The sequence below is a fragment of the Pseudophryne corroboree genome, chromosome 6, assembly GCF_028390025.1.
Source record: "Pseudophryne corroboree isolate aPseCor3 chromosome 6, aPseCor3.hap2, whole genome shotgun sequence".
In the NCBI taxonomy this organism is placed as follows: domain Eukaryota; kingdom Metazoa; phylum Chordata; class Amphibia; order Anura; family Myobatrachidae; genus Pseudophryne; species Pseudophryne corroboree.
In genome coordinates this window covers 332,821,302-332,845,948 of record NC_086449.1, presented here as the reverse complement: position 1 = coordinate 332,845,948, position 24,647 = coordinate 332,821,302, and the positions used below count along the sequence as shown (strand labels likewise).

At 46.5% G+C, this 24,647-nt stretch overlaps 1 protein-coding gene across 1 annotated transcript in view; it reads right to left on the bottom strand.

Annotated features, from left to right (window-relative positions):
* Nucleotides 1-24,647, bottom strand: part of LOC134932198 (nuclear receptor ROR-alpha) — a 744,021-nt gene that overhangs the window by 266,928 nt on the left and 452,446 nt on the right. Inside the window, exon 2 of the mRNA XM_063926394.1 lies at nt 3,891-3,920. Coding sequence (XP_063782464.1) covers nt 3,891-3,920 — 30 coding nt within the window. The remainder of the gene's footprint in view (nt 1-3,890; nt 3,921-24,647) is intronic.

Sequence of the window (24,647 nt, the reverse complement as noted above, 5' to 3'; positions counted from 1 at the left end):
CTTGAATGAGGAACCCTCGTAGATGCGGAGCCTCGCCGGGTATAACAGGCCGAATTTGCGTCCTTCTGCCACCAGTCTAGAGCATACAGGGGAAAAACCTTTTCTGGCGCGCGACAGCTCTGCCGAATAATCCTGGAATATGTGCAGTTTATGTCCCTCCCACGACAGGGTTTTGGCCTTGCGAGAGGCCGACCAGATCTCCATCTTATGTAAATAGTTGAGGCAGCGGAACAGAGTAACGCGGGGTCTCGGTCTGTTAGGGGTCGGTGTCGGGCCCACCCTGTGTACCCTCTCTATAACCATGTCCTGGCAAACTGACTCTATGCCTAGGAGCGAGGGGAGGGTGTTGCGGACAAAATGGGCCAGTGCCGGTCCCTTGACAGATTCGGGCAGACCGACCAGCCTAATGTTATTACGACGCGATCTGTTCTCAATGTCGTCAATCTTGTTCCATAGCTGGTAATTGTCATTAGTGAGGCGTTTTACTGTATGCTGCAAGCCCTCGACGTCATGGGAGACTACAGTGATTTGCTGTTCTGTTTTAGAGACTCTGTGTGTTAGGTGTTGAAGTTGGCTGGTGATGTCAGCTACAGCCTTGGAGAGGAGTGGTGTCATGGTGGCTGTTATGGCTGCCACTACATCTGTGTAGGTCACAGGGGTTTCATTACCGGCACTTACTTGGCCCCCAGAAGCAGGTCCCTCAGCTGCAGACTTTTTGTGGAGGGGGGGAGCGCTATCACCAGCGGTGTCCGCCGTCATCGTCCCTGCAGCACGTCGCTTCTCCTGGCGTGGAGGCTGCGGCTGCTGCTGTGAGTCCGGCTGGGGGTGCGCCGTCATCGGGGCCAGAAACTTATCCATTTGCTGCAGGATAGGTAGCTGGGGCACTGCGGGGCACTCCGGAGTCAAAACGAGGCTTTAAAAGCCGTGAAAATGGTATTTGTTGGGGAGCAGTGAGCGGAGCTCAAAACGGAGCTCAGTACTCCATGAGGCCGGACGAGCGATTCCATCTTGAACTTGAATTTTTTTATATATGTGTGTTCAAGGATTTCAAATTTAAAATGGGTCTCACCGAACCGTCCGGTTTCGGTACCACAAACATTGTGGAATAGTAACCCCGTTCTTGTTGAAGTAGGGGTACCTTTACGATCACCTGTTGTGAATACAGCTTGTGAATTGCCTGTAACACTGCCTCCCTGCCTGAGGGAGTGGTTGGCAAGGCAGATTTGAGGAAACGGCGGGGGGGGGGGACGTCTCGAATTCCAGCTTGTACCCCTGAGATACTATCTGAAAAATCCAGGGATCCACTCGTGAGCGAGCCCACTGATTGCTGAAATATTTGAGACGGGCCCCCACCGAACCTGGCTCCGCCTGTGGAGCCCCAGCGTCATGCTGTGGACTTAGAGGAAGCGGGGGAGGACTTTTGCTCCTGGGAACTGGCTGTATGCTGCAGCTTTTTTCCCCTACCTCTGCCTCTGGGCAGAAAGGACGCGCCTTTAACCCGCTTGCCCCTATTGGGCCGAAAGGACGGTACCTGATAATACGGTGCTTTCTTTGGCTGTGAGGGAACATGGGGTAAAAATGTAGACTTCCCAGCTGTTGCTGTGGAAACGAGGTCCGAGAGACCATCCCCAAACAACTCCTCACCCTTATAAGGCAGAACTTCCATGTGCCTTTTGGAATCTGCATCACCTGTCCACTGCCGAGTCCATAACCCTCTCCTGGCAGAAATGGACATTGCACTGATTTTTGATGCCAGCCGGCAAATATCCCTCTGTGCATCCCTCATGTATAAAAGTGCGTCTTTTATATGCTCTACGGTTAGCAATATAGTGTCCCTGTCTAGGGTATCAATATTTTCTGACAGGGAATCTGACCATGCAGCTGCAGCACTGCACATCCATGCTGAAGCAATAGCTGGTCTCAGTATAACACCTGTGTGTGTATATATAGATTTCAGGATAGCCTCCTGCTTTCTTTCCGCAGATTCCTTCAGGGTGGCCGTATCCGGAGACGGTAGTGCCACCTTCTTTGACAAGCGTGTGAGCGCTTTATCCACTCTAGGGGATGTTTCCCAACGTGACCTATCCTCTGGCGGGAAAGGGTACGCCATTAGTAACCTCTTAGAAATTACCAGCTTCTTATCAGGGGAAGCCCACGCTTCTTCACACACTTCATTTAACTCCTCAGATGGAGGAAAAGCTACTGGTAGTTTTTTCTCTCCAAACATAATACCCTTTTTTGTGGTACCGGGGGTAACATCAGAAATGTGCAACACATTTTTCATTGCCTCAATCATGTAACGTGTGGCCCTACTGGAAGTTACATTAGTCTCATCGTCGTCGACACTGGAGTCAGTATCCATGTCGACATCTGTGTCTGCCATCTGAGGTAGCGGGCGTTTTAGAGCCCCTGATGGCTTTTGAGACGCCTGGGCAGGCACAGGCTGAGAAGCCGGCTGTCCCACATTTGGTATGTCGTCAAACCTTTTATGCAAGGAGTCGACACTGTCACGTAATTCCTTCCACAGCACCATCCACTCAGGTGTCGACCCCGCAGGTGGTGACATCACATTTACAGGCATCTGCTCCGCCTCCACATAAGCCTCCTCGTCAAACATGTCGACACAGCCGTACCGACACACCGCAAACACCCAGGGAATGCTCTGACAGAGGACAGGACCCCACAAAGCCCTTTGGGGAGACAGAGAGAGAGTATTCCAGCACACACCAGAGCGCTATATAACACAGGGATCCCACTATAAATGAGTGTTTTCCCTTATAGCTGCTTTTTATATATATATATATATATACTGCGCCTAAATTTAGTGCCCCCCCTCTCTTTTTTACCCTTCTGTAGCTTGCAGACTGCAGGGGAGAGCCAGGGAGCTTCCTTCCAGCGGAGCTGTGAGGGAAAAATGGCGCCAGTGTGCTGAGGGAGATGGCCCCGCCCCTTTTCCGGCGGACTTCTCCCGCTTTTTCTGGAATACTGGCAGGGGTATTTTTACATCTATATAGCCTCTAGGACTATATATGATGTAGATTTGCCAGCCAAGGTGTCATATATTGCCTCAGGGCGCCCCCCCCCCCCCCCCCCAGCGCCCTGCACCCATCAGTGACCGGAGTGTGAGGTGTACATGAGGAGCAATGGCGCACAGCTGCAGTGCTGTGCGCTACCTTGGTGAAGACCGAAGTCTTCTGCCGCCGATTTTCCGGACCTCTTCATGCTTCTGGCTCTGTAAGGGGGACGGCGGCGCAGCTCCGGGAACGAACACCAAGGTCGGGTCCTGCGGTCGATCCCTCTGGAGCTAATGGTGTCCAGTAGCCTAAGAAGCCCAAACTACCACCTGTTAGGTAGGTTCGCTTCTTCTCCCCTTAGTCCCTCGCTGCAGTGAGTCTGTTGCCAGCAGATCTCACTGTAAAATAAAAAAACCTAAATATACTTTCTTTCTAGGAGCTCAGGAGAGCCCCTAGTGTGCATCCAGCTCAGCCGGGCACAAGATACTAACTGAAGTCTGGAGGAGGGTCATAGTGGGAGGAGCCAGTGCACACCAGTAGTCTAAAGCTTTCTTTATAGTTGTGCTTAGTCTCCTGCGGAGCCGCTATTCCCCATGGTCCTTACGGAGTCCCCAGCATCCACTTAGGACATTAGAGAAATATAACATCTGTCATTGGGCCATGAGAAAAGATAATCAGTTTATAATAGGAATCAATCATTTCCAGTTTAAATTCCGTTCAAAGACACACGGATGAATGCAATACCGCCCAGCAGCAGCAGGCAGAGATACCAGCATGTATACACATTACACTGTCCCCTTATTAGCAGCCTAAGGAGGTGGGTGGTTATCTCTGATGATTTGTGTACGTAAATCTGTTCCCCCTGCTTTTACTTACATGTGTGGGTCTTCTTGGTTATGGACAGACCTGGTCGGAAGAAAGAGAAGAGAAAGTTAGAAAGAACTAATTTATCTCAGTTTGTCACTGTATAACATAATTTGATAGAACTGTGCAAATGCTACAGATTATACTTGACAGTATGGCATTTATACAATAATTACATTGTATTATGTAGTTAACCACTTAAACGGCAAATTATTTTTTAAAAAACACTCATCACACACACACACACAAAAATTGTAAAATATTGTTTTATCAAAGATCAGATCACCAACGGAATATTGGGAATATTGCAAACCTAATTTCCCCAGTGGCTGTAGCCTCCAGGTACACACTAGAGGGCTGAAGGTACACACTAGGGGGGTTAATTTACATTTGCTCCTCTTTGCAGCTGCCAGGTGGGGGGTCCTGCTATGTAGACCGATCAGCAGTGATCAACAGCATTACAGATACTGGGGGAGGGTACAGGGATGCAGAGGGACCAGGAGGTTGCTTTGTGATTGGTGGCTGCAGGAAGATTATCTTCCTGCAGCCACCCACTATGCGTTTCTGACTGGTTGCATTGGTGAGGCCACAAACAATGTGACCATTAAATGTTGACGATGCGTTAATATAATTTGTATATGGACATCACTGATAAACTATTAAAGCCTCAATACCGATTATCACCATATCCACTTCAACCTATAGGCTTTCACTGTTGTATCTGGATATCTTCCTGTGCCCATCTCCTCTGGGATGGAAAACCCTATGCTGCATGGTGAATGGGGGGATTTAGAGGTTGATTGTTCTTGTTAAGTTTCAAAACAAAGGTATCGCAGCTAATATTATTTGCAATATGGAAATTGCTTTACATAAATGTGCTATTATTACACTTAAGAGTTTAATCACATAGGGGCATTTCATGCTTCTAGTGACTACATCAATATGAAGACACCACACAATAACTTGTTAAGCCTATAAACTCTGACAACAGGACTACATAATAATCAGTGCTAATGAGAGTGCATACACTAGTGATAGACCGCCTGATACACACCAGGAGCACTTATGAGCCTGTTGTCCATCACTGGTCTAGACTAACAATAACCGTCATTGTTTGTTGCGGTTGGTGCATTTAAGCACAACACGCAGGGCCTAGTCTCCTCAGACCCTGGGTTCATTCCTACCTCCATCACTACACCATTACTGAACATGGTTATAATGGCATGATTTTGACTCGTTCAAACCAAAAGGTGAGGCCTTCTTTTGTGGTGCATTTTTCAGAGCTGTAATTTCTACACAAATAATGCTGACACATAATTCAGCACAGCTACTAAAGAGTTGGCAACGTTAGACAATGGAGAGTGGACCTCCCAAGATTGTGCAAACTAAGGGACAAGGCCAAAAGCAGCTCTAGGCATGAGCACAGCAACTTGGCTGATGAATGCCCTTGTGTAGGACAATAGGGCCATTAATGATAATCAGTGTCCGCTACTTCAAGTGCTTTGGAGTAATTTTACAGTTTGGTTTCACAAATTCTTAATGGAGTTGTAATGTTCACCAAGAGACATAAATCACAGCTTGGGGGCAAGGACAAGGGACATTGACAGATACAATTTTATTGGTGTAATGCACTTGTCCTGTGTCTACTAAGTAGTGTTTTACATGTTAAAGTCATTTCTTTGCATTCAGAATTCCATATCCAGGTGGATGTACATATTAATAGTGATGCACACATATTTTGACTGTAAAGCTAGTCAGTGGTTCCCAGGATGGAGGCGATATCTAAACTGAATTTAATCCTATTGTTTTTTTTTATGCTGGATTTTATATAGAATTGGTTTTGTTTTTCAATATTTAAACCATCCCCGTGTGACAAAAATTGATTTACATGGCAAATTTGTTGGCTGGCGTTCATTAGAATCGTCTTGGCTAGTTTTTATGCCTTAGCTCAAGGTCCTTTTTGACACAATGCAACATCTGTTGGAATTAAAACATCTTTTTGCATAGGTATCTCAGTATGATTCAAGCAATTCAACAAAAATGGTTTCTATTTGTGGAAGTAGAAATTGCATTTATAATGAAACATTTATAAAATAAACTTCAACACCTTTGTTAGAATTGCAAAAAAAAAAGTCTCTACATGTAGAAAAAGCTTTGAATTTGGAACATTTTAAGAAAAGTTAACCGTCATCTCCAACTTCCTATTGGAAAGGCAGTAGAAGTCGTCGTACTGCGGCTATCAAGAGATCACTGCAGAATTTTTAATGAAGCATTGTCTTGGGGCTAAAGATCTAGGGAATAATGAATGTGTCAAGCATGGGAAAACAATCATTCTTCATTTTCTTTAAACAATCTGTTCCCAAATATTACTGGAGGTAAGACCTCCTCCCTATCACACATACTGTTAGTGGAATGAATTGTTCTAAGACAGTGAGATAGGACAGTATGGGCTTGTACCAACTGATGTTAGCTGCATCCATTTTATTGGCACATTTTATGGTAGTAAAAAATAAGATTTTACTCACCGGTAAATCTATTTCTCGTAGTCCGTAGTGGATGCTGGGAACTCCGTAAGGACCATGGGGAATAGCGGCTCCGCAAGAGACTGGGCACAACTAAAGAAAGCTTTAGGACTACCTGGTGTGCACTGGCTCCTCCCTCTATGACCCTCCTCCAGACCTCAGTTAGGATACTGTGCCTGGAAGAGCTGACACAATAAGGAAAGGATTTTGAATCCCGGGTAAGACTCATACCAGCCACACCAATCACACCGTATAACTCGTGATACTATACCCAGTTAACAGTATGAAATATAACTGAGCCTCTCAACAGATGGCTCAACAATAACCCTTTAGTTAAACAATAACTATATACAAGTATTGCAGACAATCCGCACTTGGGACGGGCGCCCAGCATCCACTACGGACTACGAGAAATAGATTTACCGGTGAGTAAAATCTTATTTTCTCTGACGTCCTAGTGGATGCTGGGAACTCCGTAAGGACCATGGGGATTATACCAAAGCTCCCAAACGGGCGGGAGAGTGCGGATGACTCTGCAGCACCGAATGAGCGAACTCTAGGTCCTCCTCAGCCAGGGTATCAAACTTATAGAATTTAGCAAATGTGTTTGACCCCGACCAAGTAGCTGCTCGGCAAAGTTGTAAAGCCAAGACCCCTCGGGCAGCCGCCCAAGAAGAGCCCACCTTCCTCGTGGAATGGGCTTTTACAGATTTAGGATGCGGCAGTCCAGCCGCAGAATGTGCAAGTCGAATCGTGCTACAGATCCAGCGAGCAATAGTCTGCTTTGAAGCAGGCGCACCCAACTTGTTGGGCGCATGCAGGATAAATAGCGAGTCAGTCTTTCTGACTCCAGCTGTCCTGGAAACATAGATTTTTAGGGCCCGGACTACATCCAGCAACTTGGAGTCCTCCAAGTCACGAGTAGCTGCAGGCACCACAATAGGCTGGTTCAAATGAAACGCTGAAACCACCTTTGGGAGAAATTGGGGACGAGTCCTCAATTCCGCCCTATCCATATGGAAAATCAGATAAGGGCTTTTACAAGACAAAGCCGCCAATTCTGACACACGCCTAGCCGAAGCCAAGGCCAACAGCATGACCACTTTCCACGTGAGATATTTTAGTTCCACGGTTTTAAGTGGTTCAAACCAATGCGACTTTAGGAAATCCAACACCACGTTGAGATCCCAAGGTGCCACTGGTGGCACAAAAGGGGGCTGAATATGCAGCACTCCCTTAACAAATGTCTGAACTTCAGGTAGTGAAGCCAGTTCTTTTTGGAAGAAAATCGATAGAGCCGAAATCTGGACCTTAATGGAACCCAATTTTAGGCCCATAGTCACCCCTGACTGTAGGAAGTGCAGAAATCGACCTAGCTGAAATTCCTCCGTTGGGGCCTTCCTGGCCTCACACCACGCAACATATTTCCGCCATATGCGGTGATAATGGTTTGCGGTCACTTCTTTCCTAGCTTTAATTAGCGTAGGGATAACTTCCTCCGGAATGCCCTTTTCCTTCAGGATCCGGCGTTCAACCGCCATGCCGTCAAACGCAGCCGCGGTAAGTCTTGGAACAGACAGGGCCCCTGCTGCAGCAGGTCCTGTCTGAGCGGCAGAGGCCATGGGTCCTCTGAGATCATTTCTTGAAGTTCTGGGTACCAAGCTCTTCTTGGCCAATCCGGAACAATGAGTATAGTTCTTACTCCTCTCCTTCTTATTATTCTCAGTACCTTGGGTATGAGAGGCAGAGGAGGGAACACATACACCGACTGGTACATCCACGGCGTTACCAGAGCGTCCACAGCTATCGCCTGAGGGTCCCTTGACCTGGCGCAATATCTTTTTAGCTTTTTGTTGAGGCGGGACGCCATCATGTCCACCTGTGGCCTTTCCCAATGTTGTACAATCATTTGGAAGACTTCTGGATGAAGTCCCCACTCTCCCGGGTGGAGGTCGTGTCTGCTGAGAAAGTCTGCTTCCCAGTTGTCCACTCCGGGAATGAACACTGCTGACAGTGCTAACACATGATTTTCCGCCCATCGGAGAATCCTTGTGGCTTCTGCCATCGCCATCCTGCTTCTTGTGCCGCCCTGTCAGTTTACATGGGCGACCGCCGTGATGTTGTCTTATTGGATCAGCACCGGCTGTTGTTGAAGCAGGGGTCTTGCCTGACTTAGGGCATTGTAAATGGCCCTTAGTTCCAGAATATTTATGTGTAGGGAAATCTCCTGACTTGACCATTGTCCTTGGAAATTTCTTCCCTGTGTGACTGCCCCCCAACCTCGAAGGCTGGCATCCGTGGTCACCAGGACCCAGTCCTGTATGCCGAATCTGCGGCCCTCTAGAAGATGAGCACTTTGCAGCCACCACAGCAGCGACACCCTGGCCCTCGGAGACAGGGTTATCAGCCGATGCATCTGAAGATGCGATCCGGACCACTTGTCCAACAGATCCCACTGAAAGATCCTTGCATGGAACCTTCCAAATGGAATTGCTTCGTAAGAAGCCACCATCTTTCCCAGGACTCGCGTGCAGTGGTGCACCGACACCTGTTTTGGTTTTAGGAGGTCTCTGACTAGAGATGACAACTCCTTGGCCTTCTCCTCCGGGAGGAACACTTTTTTCTGTTCTGTGTCGAGAACCATCCCCAGGAACAGTAGACGCGTTGTAGGAACCAACTGCGACTTCGGAAAGTTCAGGATCCAGCCGTGCTGTTGTAGCACTGCCCGAGCTAGTGCTACTCCGATCAGCAACTGTTCCCTGGACCTCGCCTTTATAAGGAGATCGTCCAAGTACGGGATAATTATAACTCCCTTTTTTCGAAGGAGTATCATCATCTCTGCCATTACCTTGGTAAATACCCTCGGTGCCGTGGACAGACCAAACGGCAACGTCTGGAATTGGTAATGACAGTCCTGTACCACAAATCTGAGGTACTCCTGGTGAGGGGGGTAAATGGGGACATGCAGGTAAGCATCCTTGATGTCCAGTGATACCATGAAATCCCCTTCGTCCAGGCTTGCAATAACCGCCCTGTGCGATTCCATTTTGAACTTGAACCTTCGTATATAAGTGTTCAAGGATTTCAAATTTAAGATGGGTCTCACCGAACCGTCCGGTTTCGGTACCACAAACATTGTGGAATAGTAACCCCGTCCTTGTTGAAGGAGGGGTACCTTGACTATCACCTGCTGCGAATACAGCTTGTGAATTGCCTCCAGCACTGCCTCCCTGTCCGAGGGAGCCGTCGGCAAGGCAGATTTGAGGAAACGGCGAGGGGGAGACGTCTCGAATTCTAGCTTGTACACCTGAGATACTACCTGTAGAATCCAGGGATCCACCCGTGAGCGAGCCCACTGGTCGCTGAAGTTCTTGAGACGGGCCCCCACCGTACCTGGCTCCACCTGTGGAGCCCCAGCGTCATGCGGTGGACTTAGAGGAAGCGGGGGAGGACTTTTGTTCCTGGGAACTGGCTGTATGCTGCAGCTTTTTCCCCCTACCTCTGCCTCTGGGCAGAAAAGACGCGCCTTTAACCCGCTTACCTTTCTGGGGTCGAAAGGACTGTACCTGATAATATGGTGCTTTCTTTGGCTGTGAGGGAACATGGGGTAAAAATGCTGATTTCCCAGCTGTAGCTGTGGAAACGAGGTCCGAGAGACCATCCCCAAACAACTCCTCACCCTTGTAAGGCAAAACTTCCATGTGCCTTTTAGAATCAGCATCACCTGTCCACTGCCGAGTCCACAATCCTCTCCTGGCAGAAATGGACATTGCGTTTATTTTAGATGCCAGCCGGCAAATATCCCTCTGTGCATCTCTCATGTATAAGACTGCGTCTTTAATGTGCTCTACGGTTAGCAATATAGTGTCCCTGTCTAAGGTATCAATGTTTTCTGACAGGGAATCTGACCACGCAGCTGCAGCACTGCACATCCATGCCGAAGCAATAGCTGGTCTCAGTATAATACCTGAGTGTGTATATACAGACTTCAGGATAGTCTCCTGCTTTCTATCTGCAGGTTCCTTTAAGGCGGCCGTGTCCGGAGACGGTAGTGCCACCTTCTTTGACAGACGTGTGAGCGCTTTATCCACCCTAGGGGATGTCTCCCAACGTGACCTGTCCTCTGGCGGGAAAGGGTACGCCATTAGTAACTTTTTAGAAATTACCAGTTTCTTATCGGGGGAAGCCCATGCTTCTTCACACACTTCATTTAATTCATCAGAAGGGCGAAAAACCACTGGTAGTTTTTTCTCCCCAAACATAATACCCTTTTTTGTGGTACCTGGGGTAATATCAGAAATATGCAACACATTTTTCATTGCCGTAATCATGTAACGGGTGGCTCTATTGGTATGTACACTAGTCTCATCATCGTCGACACTGGAGTCAGTATCCGTGTCGACATCTGTGTCTGCCATCTGAGGTAGCGGGCGTTTTAGAGCCCCTGATGGCATTTGAGACGTCTGGGCAGGCACAGGCTGAGAAGCCGGCTGTCCCACATCTGCTATGTCGTCAAACCTTTTATGTAAGGAGTTGACACTGTCGCGTAATTCCTTCCACATAACCATCCACTCAGGTGTCGACCCCGCAGGGGGTGACATCACATTTATCGGCACCTGCTCCGCCTCCACATAAGCCTCCTCATCAAACATGTCGACACAGCCATACCGACACACCGCACACACACAGGGAATGCTCTGACTGAGGACAGGACTACACAAAGTCCTTTGGGGAGACAGAGAGAGAGTATGCCAGCACACACCAGAGCGCTATATATAATGTAGGGATTCACACTATACATACAGTGATTTTTCCCTTATAGCTGCTATTAATATACAGATACTGCGCCTAAATTTAGTGCCCCCCCTCTCTTTTTTACCCTATGAAGTCTGGAAACTGCAGGGGAGAGCCTGGGGAGCGATCCTTCCAGCGGAGCTGTGAGAGGAAATGGCGCCAGTGTGCTGAGGGAGATAGCCCCGCCCCTTTCTCGGCGGGCTTCTCCCGCTTTTTTATGGAATATATGGCAGGGGATTTTACACATATATAGTCTTAATGACTATATTATGTGTTATTTTGCCAGTAAGGTACTCTTATTGCAGCCCCAGGGCGCCCCCCCCCCCAGCGCCCTGCACCCATCAGTGACCGGAGTGTGTGGTGTGCATGGGGAGCAATGGCGCACAGCTGCAGTGCTGTGCGCTACCTTAATGAAGACCGAAGTCTTCTGCCGCCGATTTTCAGGAACATCTTCTGGCTTTGCAAGGGGGACGGCGGCGCGGCTCCGGGACCGGACGACCGAGGCTGGGCCTGTGTTCGATCCCTCTGGAGCTAATGGTGTCCAGTAGCCTAAGAAGCCCAAGCTAGCTGCAAGCAGGTAGGTCCGCTTCTCTCCCCTAAGTCCCACGTAGCAGTGAGTCTGTTGCCAGCAGATCTCACTGAAAATAAAAAACCTAAATATAACTTTCTTTTCTAAGAGCTCAGGAGAGCCCCTAGTGTGCATCCAGCTCGGCCGGGCACAAAATTCTAACTGAGGTCTGGGGGAGGGTCATAGAGGGAGGAGCCAGTGCACACCAGGTAGTCCTAAAGCTTTCTTTAGTTGTGCCCAATCTCCTGCGGAGCCGCTATTCCCCATGGTCCTTACGGAGTTCCCAGCATCCACTAGGACGTCAGAGAAACCAATGTAAATGTTTGCAAAATAAAACATAGTGCCACTATACCCATTTCAGACAGTTACTTGCTTTTTGTTAACTTCAGTATGCTATATAAAAAACACCAACAACAAAAAAAACCAACACAATAGCAAATGCATGTTAAATGTTTTACTTATATTTTTACAAATGTTCAAAAAAATGGTAGCACAATGAGTACATGGCCTGGAGCTAACTGTAGTGTTTTCATGATAGATGGACCTCACATGATTTTTGCAAGTAAACCTTTCTAGTAACGGTGCTTTTCTCATACCTTAAAGACCCTGACACTCCTTAGTGAATATGGGCCACATCCATTCTCTATTTGGCAGAGGTCTTGTTATCATTATAAACTGAAAGGCTTTCCTGTAAGCTATCACTTTATGGCATTCATAACTATGACAGTAAAATATGACCGTTAGCAGCCCTGTCACCCTCTATACAAGCTCTGTTCCCCTCCCTCCATGTGACTTTCAGACGCACAGAATCTCCTTCAGCCATCACGTCCCACTAATGGGAACAATTCATTTAACCTGTGCTAGATATATAGTTGAACACCACTATAATGTACATAGTATTTAAGGAGGTGCGATTAATCGTGTTCTTCATTTCTGATTGATGCAGAGAAGGGGTTCTGCAGACATGTGCGCAAAGTACTTTCCTGACATAGACCCTTCCAGTAAATTGCTAACATTAACACAGTGCCATTATCTTCACCTTACATAGAAATACAGATTGTAACAACTACATTACACTGTCCATCAATACTAGAGCTCTGCAGTAAAATATGTGTCAAAGACACTGTAGTGTATAAGTATAGGAGAGTGCAAGCAGGACCAGTCTCCAGTTTGTGTGTTATGATCCAAGACCATAGGCGTGCGCAGCACATTTTATTAGGGGGTGCACCGTCGGAGGGGTGTGTCTAGCACTGCCTTTTGGGCGTGTCTAGCACCATCTATTGACGGTCAACGCAATATAAAATATCCACCCTTGTACAAATCCTAATAAAGCAGATACATTGTCAGATGTTGTGGTGTGCACCAAACAAACACCCCTGATGGCACTCACTGCAATTACACTGCTCCTCCTCAGCCTGGTCTGGCTCCCTCTCTCTTTCCCCTGCAAGCTGCAGCAGCTTACTTACAAGTCAGCCACTCACTGACACTGACAGTTGCAGACTAGTACTGCGGCTGCTGGAAAAACGAGTGACGTGTCAATGCTGCTGCAGACCACCTGCCAGTATTGAATTTGTCTTCCTAAGATGAACACTGGCAGCATGCTGATCCTCATCAGTGGCTGGCGTTGGCATAGCATAGAAGGAGAGAGGTGGGCATGTGGCGGGTGTGGTGGGTGGGTGTGCGAGCAGCATGACGTAATCACATCACATCCCATTGTTTTTGTACATGGAGGTGGAGCCGGGAGTTTGAAAGCCGGTGGCAGTGGCACCTTTGATTAACCCAGGCGTCCGGTCAGTAATACAGTCCTGACAGGGTGCAGCACAGAGGGGACAGTAATCAGCTTGCTCGGTGATCGCTGCATCAGGCATGTGAGATCGGGGTGCCAGACATTAGGGGGTGCCTGTGCGCACCAGGCACCCCCCCTGCGCACACCTATGTCCAAGACCTTAGGGGTACATTTACTAAGCAGTGATAAGAACGGAGAAGTGAGCCAGTGGAGAAATTTCCCCATCAACCAATCAGCAGTTCTGTATCATTTTATAGTATGCAAATTATAGATGTTAGTGCTGTTGTGCCACTGTGCTGCATATGGGGATGCCACTCTCTCATAAAGGGGCATCCCACATTTTTTTATTCAGTTGACATGTGAAAGTATAGCCCATAATTGCAATGCGGTAATGTAAATGACAGCTCGTAATTGTCATTCTTCAGGTGTTTTGACAGAGCGTGTGAGCAAACTCTGTTAAGCAAAGGTTTAGGAGCATTTCTAGTGCCATCACTATGCTTCCAGATTCAGGCTCGCAGGACCAACGCGCATGCACAGCCATCCTGCTGCGCCATACAGTACATCAGCAGGGGCCGATGCGGAAAGGTCCTTCTCTGGTAAAAAGTACAATGGAGCAGACCACAGATACCATCTAACAAATGTATAACAAAGCATCGGAACATGTATATCATACACTATGGCAGACCATAGCATAAGTAAATAGCATAAATACCAAACAATGGGGGTAATTCCAAGTTGATCGCAGCAGGATTTTTGATAGCAATTGGGCAAAACCATGTGCACTGCAGGGGGGGGGGGGGGGGGCAGTTATAACATGTGCAGAAAGAGTTAGAATTGGGTGGGTTATTTTATTTCTGTGCAGGGTAAATACTGGCTGCTTTATTTTTACACTACAAATTAGATTGCAGATTGAACACACCCCACCCAAATCTAACTCTCTCTGCACATGTTGTATCTGTCTCCCCTGCAGTGCACATGGTTTTGCCCAGTTGCTAACAAAAATCCTGCTGCGATCAACTTGGAATTACCCCCAATATCACACCACAGACAGGCTTAGACAGACTTACAGGGGCACAGGTATGGAAGGGATGTAGTTATGTGACCGGCGGTCAGGAGACCACCGGTCACAATACCTCATCCTACATCCCGACCACTTACAATCCCAAAAAAGTACTAGGGAAGAACAAGAGGGTGGAGGGCCCTGCCCATAAGAGCTTACACACTGAGGGAAGAATGAGTGTAAATGTGCAGAAATGGTAGCATAATGAGCTGTGCTGTTTCTAGGGCTGGGTAAGCCGTGTGATCGCACGGGTCACAGCGCCCATGGCAACTGCATGTTAAAGTACTCCGTGTGGAATACTATTGAAAATGTCCCTCCCAAAATGGCCCCTGCCTCATATAAGACAGTTGTTATTATTATGAGGTCATTTTCAATATTTTTAACTGCAGAGACCAGCGGCGGGGGTGATCACCAAGACAGCGATCAGAACCCCCTGACAATGAGCAGGTACTGTGGCATACTGTATTACAGCAGGGGCATAATATAGTTTCGGGGGCATTGCAGTGGGGGCATAATATGGTGACAGGGGTATAACTGTGGGTGCTTAATATTGTGAAAGGGGCATTACTGTGTGGGGCATAATATGGTATAAGGGACACTATGTTGGTGAAAAGTAGCCTTTCTCTGCAAGGCCATAACCATTGCAGCAAAGCTACGCCCAAAAAGCTAAGCCACGCCCCCTTTTGGCACACAAATGTTAATTTTTTTATATGTATACGGGAGGGCACACATTTTTTTTTCGTGTTCGCACTGGAAGCCAAATTGTCTTGAAACGGCCCTGATAAGGGCAAGGAATAGTATTTGCTCTTCTCCATTTTTCCATGTTCATAAATTATTTTTTGTGTTCCTCTATCCCTCTTTAGTGATGTGCTTGCTTTTGCATACCTCCCAATTTTAGAAGGTATAGATGCAGGACCTGGCGCACTGGAGGTGCACGTGTTACCCCATATTGGTGGTGTGGCCAGTGCTCCCTGAGCAGCTGAGCAGCCCCTGACACACCTCCCCACACTTTTAGATGCCGTGCACATGCGCACTGCATCTATTGAGTGATCACTGGTTGCTTTGCATAGCAGAGCAGTGGTGATCACAGGCTCTCCCAACCTGCTCCCCCGCCTGTGAGACAATGATGTAACCTGGGCATTGTATAGTGAGAGGCGGAGCTGCAACATACTTGCCTACACTCCTGGTTCCTGCAGGAGATACACAAATTTTCGGGTAGTCTCCCACACCCACAGAAGAGTAGACACCCCTCTCGCATTCCACCCACTTCCTAGAGGAAGAATACTTTGGGATTCCGAGGAGGGGGCGGGGCCTAATATGTTTTCATGCAATCGCATTATTTGGCCTCATTTCCTATGCAAATACGAGCCAACTGTGATAATTTCCCGGTGAGGGGGCGGGGTCTTATTAATCCAGTCCCATCCCCATTGCTGCCCACCTGGATATGAGCTTTTCAAAGTAGGTAAGTATGGGCTGCGATGATGCCTCCGCAACCCGCACCGCCCACATAAACCGATGCCCACCCTCCTGTTGAGCCAACCTGGCTGCCTCCTCCCAGAAAATCGTCAAGTTAGCCCTAGGACGACATGGCACCCAGTTTGGGAACTACTGACTTGTGATGTTACTCATGGCTTTGCAAACCAAGATGCCAATTTTGTGAACTCAGTATCACAAAGTGCATGAGCCTGATGGCATGATTCTCTCACCATGCCTCCTGCACTTTTGGGACCTACACTCAATCAATGAGTATGATTTAAGCCCCGTACACACTGGGTGATACACTAGACGATATGAACGATAACAATCTTTTTTTAAAAGATCTATTGTTCATATAGTCTAGTGTGTATACCTTAACGATGAATGATGCTCTCACCCGCGGGTCGTTCTCATTCAGGCATTATTTATCAAACATGCAGATCAACTTTACCTATATCGTTGAGCTGCATGTTCAGGGAGTGCGGGGGATGATGTCACTGAACTATATCGTTCATCTATATCGTTCAGTGTGTATGCACTGGCGTTCTCCCCTAATTAGCAATCATCGCTATAACGCTGATTGCTAACTAGGGGAGGTTGCCCAGTGTGTACACAACTTTACTTCTTACTCTCAATCCGGCCTCACAATCAGCAGTACACAAGACAAACATCTGAGTAGTAGAGGGTCCATCTCTCTTCCCAAACTGGCAGAACCCAAAGTGTGCACAGAGTGGAAAAGAAGTCCTATAGTAAACATGCAACTTTAACTCAGCTGGCTATTATTTCCTCCTGCAGGAATTTATTACTAAAGAGTCTCTTTCTACCACTTCCCTAACTACATAGTATACACCTTTTCCCCAAACAGAATGAAACAAGCATTGTACTTCTGTATAGAAAGACACCCAGTGATACACGACCCTGTAAACTGCCCGGTGCATTACTTGTACAAAAGGATTTTGTAAGTAGTTTATCACAATAAATGCCTACACATCAGGAATGATTACACATAACAAGGATTACACCATTTCTTTAGTGTACGTGCCCACAAACCAGATGCATTGTGCTGTGGCTTTAATTAATTGTTACCATTTCACAGAGGCAGAAAACTTTTGTCATTTATAGTGTAGGTCTGAGAAAAGACGGTGTTTTAACTAAGAGAAACGGCCGAAGTTGTGCTCGGTTTTATGACTCTATAAAGCTTTACTTTCATGTTTGTTAGCTCCTGTAAACCTTGTACACTTTTACATGTGTTCATATAGAGGTGATCAGAGCCAGAGACCTTTTAAGCATGTTACAGACATACAATATAAGAGTTTCCTCTGCATGAAATGCTGTGTTCTCTTTCTATTCGCATAACGGGGGTCATTCCGAGTTGTTCGCTCGCAAGTGAATTTTAGCAGATTTGCTCATGCTAAGCCGCCGCCTACTGGGAGTGAATCTTAGCATCTTAAAATTGCGAACGATGTATTCGCAATATTGCGATTACACACCTCGTAGCAGTTTCTGAGTACCTTCAGACTTACTCGGCATCTGCGATCATTTCATTGCTTGTCGTTCCTGGTTTGACGTCACAAACACACCCAGCGTTCGCCCAGACACTCCCCCGTTTCTCCAGCCACTCCTGCGTTTTTTCCGGAAACGGTAGCGTTTTTTCCCACACGCCCATAAAACGGCCTGTTTCCGCCCAGTAACACCCATTTCCTGTCAATCACATTACGATCGCCAGAACGATGAAAATGCCGTGAGTAAAATTCCTAAGTGCATAGCAAATTTACTTGGCGCAGTCGCAGTGCGGACATTGCGCATGCGCATTAAGCGGAAATTCGCTGCGATGCGAAGATTTTTACCGAGCGAACAACTCGGAATGACCCCCAACATCATTGTAGTATTTACATATTTAGATATTTTCACAACAAACTTCAAACCAAAATGATTATAATTGGGCAAAATGCCCTATTGCCAGCAAAAACTCTTTTCATGGGGTCATAGTGACAGTCGTCGCTTACAAGGATACAACAAGGGGTTTGGCACAGGCATGCTATCTGTCCCCTTATTGCCATCGCAGGATGAAAATAGCAAAACAAAGCATTCTTCAAACAAATTAATTATTATTTTGAAATTATTATTTTTCTCAAGCATGTGGAGTGGAATCCCAATATAGTGGAAGTGATTAAACGTGGGATTAAAATTTCTACATATCACCAGGATCGCTGTATCCATTTGTGCTACCAAATATGACATCTAGGCACACAACGATGGAGCCACACAAATAATTCAGTTTGACAACTAGCAGATTGTGGAGAGAAATGTAATAAACATATTTTAAGATTCATGTAACTCACAATAAGACGCATCTCAAATAGACATGTTTACCTTGTATCTGCATACCCTCAATGTACAGTACAATGTACCTGCACAGGTCCCGGAGCCACAAGTGTAAGATACCTGCTACATTAAATATTAATGCACGTTGCACATACACACCACTATACATCTTTACATAAGCAAACATGCAACTCTAAGTCAGAACCAGAGTTAGCGGTTTTTCTACTTGCCTTTGCTATTGGCAAAGCCAACTCCTAGAACCAGCCAATCACAGTCATCTTTATTATTCCAAAGATAGGCCTAATTGTCCATTCTAGGAGATGGGGGAAGGGGAAGGTCCATGTGGGAGAACAAGCCTTGCCCCTACCGCAGCAGCTATGCAAATTGTGTTGAGTCTGGCTGTGTCACTACTATCCTCCCTTGTGTGTCACTTAGGTCAGACTGTCGCTAGATGGGGCAGAGCAGTTGCAGGACTGCACACAGTGACTGGCTGCGGTGGCTGTGTCCAGTCCTTCAGCTGCTCCACCTCGTCTAGTGTCTGACTTCATTCTTGACCCCACCCCTAGCCTTGCCTTCAGTCCCGCCAGCCACGCTGTGGGCTATTGCACATGTGCAAATTAGGGAAATTGCGCATGCACGAACATCACAGTGGATTTACCATTGAATGCTTTTGATGTGATGGTTAACTACCATTGCAGCAGAACATTTGATGGCAGAAGCCCACCCATCATTCGATGACAGACTTCCGATGTCCATCCCTATATGCCAGCAGTGTCCTTTCAGCAAGCCTAGACTGGTTCTAGTACTTGCTTTCCTATGAGACATGATTTGGGTGTAACTTGTAGACAGCTGCAGACTGTAATCTGATTGGTGGAGATAAATCTTCCTATGCAGGCTGCAGTGCATCCTCATTTATGACAGTACAACTAGAAGAAAGACATCTGACAAGAAAGGGCTGATACTGGTTTTATATTCCACATTCAGGGCCTGATATACTGTAGAGTGTCACATTGTATGTCCCAGAACAAAAATCATGTTGACAATTTTTAATAAAATACTGCAATGCTAATGACTGAATAAAAATCAGCAGAATGAATGTATATATATACAGCCAATCAGCAGCAGCTGAATTATCTACTGTATATACCAGGCCTCAGGAACCTGCAAAAGATAAGCTTGCATGGGGCAATTCAGTTATTGGTGGATGTGCGGTGGGTATGTTCAACATCCCAGAAAATTAAGGTAGGCTAACATTTCCTATTTTCCTGCGCATAAATGAATTGTCACCATCTTTCTTTATGCTTACTCTCCAGGCATAAAGGGCCATACGTCCAAGATGTGCACAAATCTACATACCGATGCATTTCGGTGTTCATGCGCAGTATGGAAATGTGTATATTTAAGCCACAAAGATGGACTTGTAAAGCCATAACTGTCAAATCTTACAGCAATAAATGCACTTTGGCACTAGGGGGCTGAGTTGGGAGCAAAGCCAAAATAAAAGCAAGTTTTCATCTTGGTATAATCATACTGCACTGCCGGTGGGGGAGATTTAACATGTGCAGAGATTTAGGTTTGAGATGGTCGTGTCCAAAACTAAATTACAGTGTAAACATGATGCTGTCCAGCCTTTGTGGGCTACATTCAAAAACATCCAATATTTACCCTGCATGCAGGGCCGGACTGGCCATCTGGCACTTCTGGCAAATGCCAGAAGGGCCGATGGCCACGTGGGCCGGTCCAGCCAATCCCCTCTTGTGTCACTGAGACGCGCTGCCGCTCAGTCCGGCGGCAGCGTGTCTCAGCTGTCAGAAGCTCAGAGCGCGCCAGCGCGGCTACATCTGGCGGCGTGTAACGGACTTCAAACCAGCCGCCGGTTCGTGAGCCAATCAGAGCTCGCAGACCAGCAGCCAATCAGGAGCCGCCGCTGCCGGTCCGCGACCTCTGATTGGCTCACGAACCAGCGGCTGGTTAGAAGTCCGCTACACGCCGCCAGACATAGCCGCGCTGGCGCGCTCTGAGCTCCTGACACCTTACATCACAGCCGGAGGAGCAGCAGCGGTAAGTAACCTGCTGTGGGGGCAATTGGCTGGCACTGTGGGGGGCACTAGGGGCATTTGTATACCTGGCACTGTGTGGCATTTATATACCTGGCACTGTGGGGCATTTGTGGATCTGGCACTGTGGGGGCATTTATATACCTGGCACTGTGGGGCATTTGTGGATCTGGCACTGTGGGGGCATTTATATACCTGGCACTGTGGGGCATTTGTGGATCTGGCACTGTGGGGGCATTTGAATACCTGGCACTGTGGGGGCATTTGTATACCTGGCACTGTGGGGGCAATTGTGGATCTGGCACTGCACTATTGGGGGCATATGTCTGTGTATCACGTCCAATTTTAATTGGCCACACCCATATTTTTGGCGCGCACGCCTTTGGCGCGCGCACACAGAACCTCTATGGGACACTCTCTGTCTGATTGGTCACCGATTGGCCCCACCGGGAGTGCACACAGACGCTCTCATTCTACAGAATGGGGCGCGTGCGTGTCCACGCCCCTTTTCTGGAGCGCGCGCGCTTAGTTACAACCTTTATTTTTCATTATCCCCCACTTCAACATTTCCACTTCAACCAATGGTTGTATTTTAATACAGAATGATGTAATAATAATTAATAATAATAATAATAATTTTATTTATATAGCGCTCTTTCTCCAACAGGACTCAAGGCGCTTTACAGACATCAAAAACAATACACATGATACAGAGGATTTGAGTAATACAGCAATAGACAAGCAACACAGACATAAAAGAATAACCTTAAGCACACAGAAAGCATAATGCAGGATTGGTGTAGGTATTTTGGGTAATAACTTCCAAGGGTTGTGTATTCCACCCTCACAGGTACCAAGTGCAGCAGCCATCTTGGGCGCTCCGCGTAGGATTACCCAGGGTGGAATAGTCTACCCCTAGAAGAGATGACACAAAATGGGGGTGATTTCAGAGTCCTACAGTTTAGAGTAGGGTTCCAACAAAACCACAAGGTCCATGTATTTTTCATCCCATCCACAAGTGTACCATATGGGGTAGCCATGTTGGGCGCACTTTGAAGGTTACACTGTTGGAGGTGAGCCATACAAGGCCAAGTTCATATATTGGAAAACTGATGCTTATGTAGCAGTATGATGTACCCTGCATGTAGGGCACAATGGAAAGGTGTGCAATCAGTGGATGTAAACATTACAGGAAAACACATGGTGGGGTGGAAGCGAGCAATGAAGAGGAAAAAAAGAAAAAAAACACAATAGCAGGTAACTAGTGGCAGAAGTAGGAGTGGGATAACATTTTGATCAGATCTTAGTACGGGTGGGAAGGAGAATGTGGGGGGCATACTCAGACGCAATGGTGATGTCCCTGCTGATCCTGGTCCTCTTCCCCCACAGTTCCCTGTTCATCTCGATGGTTAGGCCCAGGGGCACTGTACACTTGTATGTTGTTATAATATTCATTATATTTGTAAGAGCATAGACTAAGAAGTAGGAGGAGTCGGGAATAGCAAGGGGAGGAGTCAGGTGCTGACACTGAGGTGGGCCTGTGTGCTTCAAAAATGCCAGGGCCTATTTGTGGTCCCAGTCCGGCCCTGCCTGCATGCACATAAATGCATGTCACTGTATCTGCTCCCCTTGCATTCCATCATGGTTAGTCTAGGCGCAAAGTTACCTATTTTGCATTGCTCCCAACTAAGAATCAGCCCCTATTAGTCACTATAATAATAATGTGAGTGAATGAACCAGTGCACGCACATTCACTTGCTTCATTTAAACGTCAAAACTGACTGCAACATTCACAGTAACACTCAGTATAATATGGAAGTATAACAGCTGACTTTGGACTGCTAATCTCTAGATCTGGAAAGAAAGACATCACCCCCAGCAATGCATTGTCGATATACTCTGGGGTCATGATGACAGGATTCACAGCAAATTGCGTCATCACTGCAACCCTCTACTCCCGTCTCAGCCAACAATTAGCAGTATGCAGGAGAGGTTTCCACTCTCCTGAGAATCGGGAGTCTCTCGGAATCTCCAGGAAACTGGGCAAAGTAGACATTAATAACTCAGTACACCATGCTACAAGAAGGCTTTGATTACACAATTGGAACCCTCTGTTAAAGGAGTTCCAATGTAAAGGTTATCAGTGTCTAGATCAACAGTCAATAGGTCGACTTCATATGGTCGACATGCATTAGGTTGACATGTACACTATGTCAACATAGTCAGAAGGCCAATAGATACATGGTAGACAGTGCTTAAGGTCGACAGGTACAAAAGATCAACATGGTCAAAAGGTCGACGTGACAACGGGTGACGCAAAAATGGTTGACACAAGTTTTTTTGGAAATAGCAACCTTGTGTAAAGCATGGTGAGCGAAGCGAGGCCACGAGAGTACATATTTTCACTGATTGTGCTTAGATATGCTTAAATATAATGACACCTGGGTTTCGACAATTTTTGTGTTGACCATTCTCATATCTGCATGTTGTACTTGTTGACCTTAACCACTGTCTACCTTTTAACTGCTGACCTTTTGACCCTGTTGACCTTTTGGATTTGTCGACCTTAGCCACTATCTACCTTGACCTTTTGGATTTGTCGACCTTACCCACTATCTACCTATTAACTGTTGACCTTTTTACCCTGTTGTCCTAATGCATGTCGACCAAATGGGGTCACCTAATGACTGTCTATCTAGATTCTACACAGTGTAGATCTTCTATTCCACACCCTGTTAAAAGACATTGTAAAACATTTTTGGCTATGGTTTTATTTTAACAGATATTGTTTTCAAACAACTTTTTTATGAGCACAAACTGTTATAGTATGGGGCCTATCCATTTTTAGTGTTAACTGTCATATTGTGGGTTATTGTTATATAAAGGAAAGGTTGCTTATTATTAGAAAGTCAGAAGATGAAAGAAATGAATTCCCTATGTGGATCTGGAAGCCGCTTGCACAATATAAAACATCTTTGTCTCCATATCTTGATAAAAATCAAACATTTAAGGGTTAAAAAAATATACATTTCTATAAAATCATTTAGCATATTAATTGGAGTTTACACACAATATTTAGCCTGGACAGATATAGACAGATCTCTGAATAGACCAGATAAAAGCAAGCAGGGTTAACTGCTAAAACCCCCTTCTAAATGGAAAATGTGATATATTAATTGTGTTTCAGTTCATCCCCCGAGGGGAGCAGAGAAATTATCAAGGAGGGAACTGGAGGAAATTAAACAGTAGAGGAGCAAATAAAAAGGGCATTTATATAAAGGGAGCGATCCTCTGTAGGAACGTACTAATTATACAGGTAACTTTACTAGACAACTTTTACAGAAACTTCACTGTTTCAGTCGCGAGGGATCCCAAAATCTGTGTTGAATGTTGTAGAAAGAAGAGACGCCGCATATACCATAACTTTAAAACGGTAATTAATATCAATATGAATGGATTTTAAGTGGCACAATAGGAAAAGTTATAGGCAATGGATTTTAATATGACAAAGTAGTTAAAGAGGTAGGTAATAGTCTATGCAAGCGATATCTTACATGTAGAAATATACAGGACCTTATTTGTTTCTTTTAGCGTCACTGTTTTGGTTATTGGTGGCACCCTTATTTCAGTGCAGGCAGCACCTTTCTCGTACTGCAGTATCTCACACTGCCCTGTACAGCAGCTGATGTCACTGCCTACAGGTGTGCATGATGCAGTACACTGGGGGTCATTCCGAGTTGATCGCTAGCAGAGAATGTTCGCTGTGCAGCGATGATGCAAAAAAAGGCACTTCTGCGCATGGGTATGAGGCGCAATGCGCACGCACGACGTACTTTCACAACGACCGATGTAGTTTCACACAAGGTCTAGCAAAGCTTTTCAGTCGCACTGCTGGCCGCAGAGTGATTGACATGAAGTGGGCGTTTCTGGGTGTCAACTGACCGTTTTCAGGGAGTGTTCGGAAAAACGCAGGTGTGCCAGGAAAAACGCAGACATGGCTGGGCGAACACAGGGCGTGCTTGTGACGTCAAAACAGGAACTGAATGGTCTGAAGTGATCGCAAGTGCTGAGTAGGTCTGAAGCTACTCTGAAACTGCACAAAATAATTTTGTAGCCGCTCTGCGATCCTTTCATTCGCACTTCTGCTAAGCTAACATACACTCCCAGTGGGCGGCGGCATA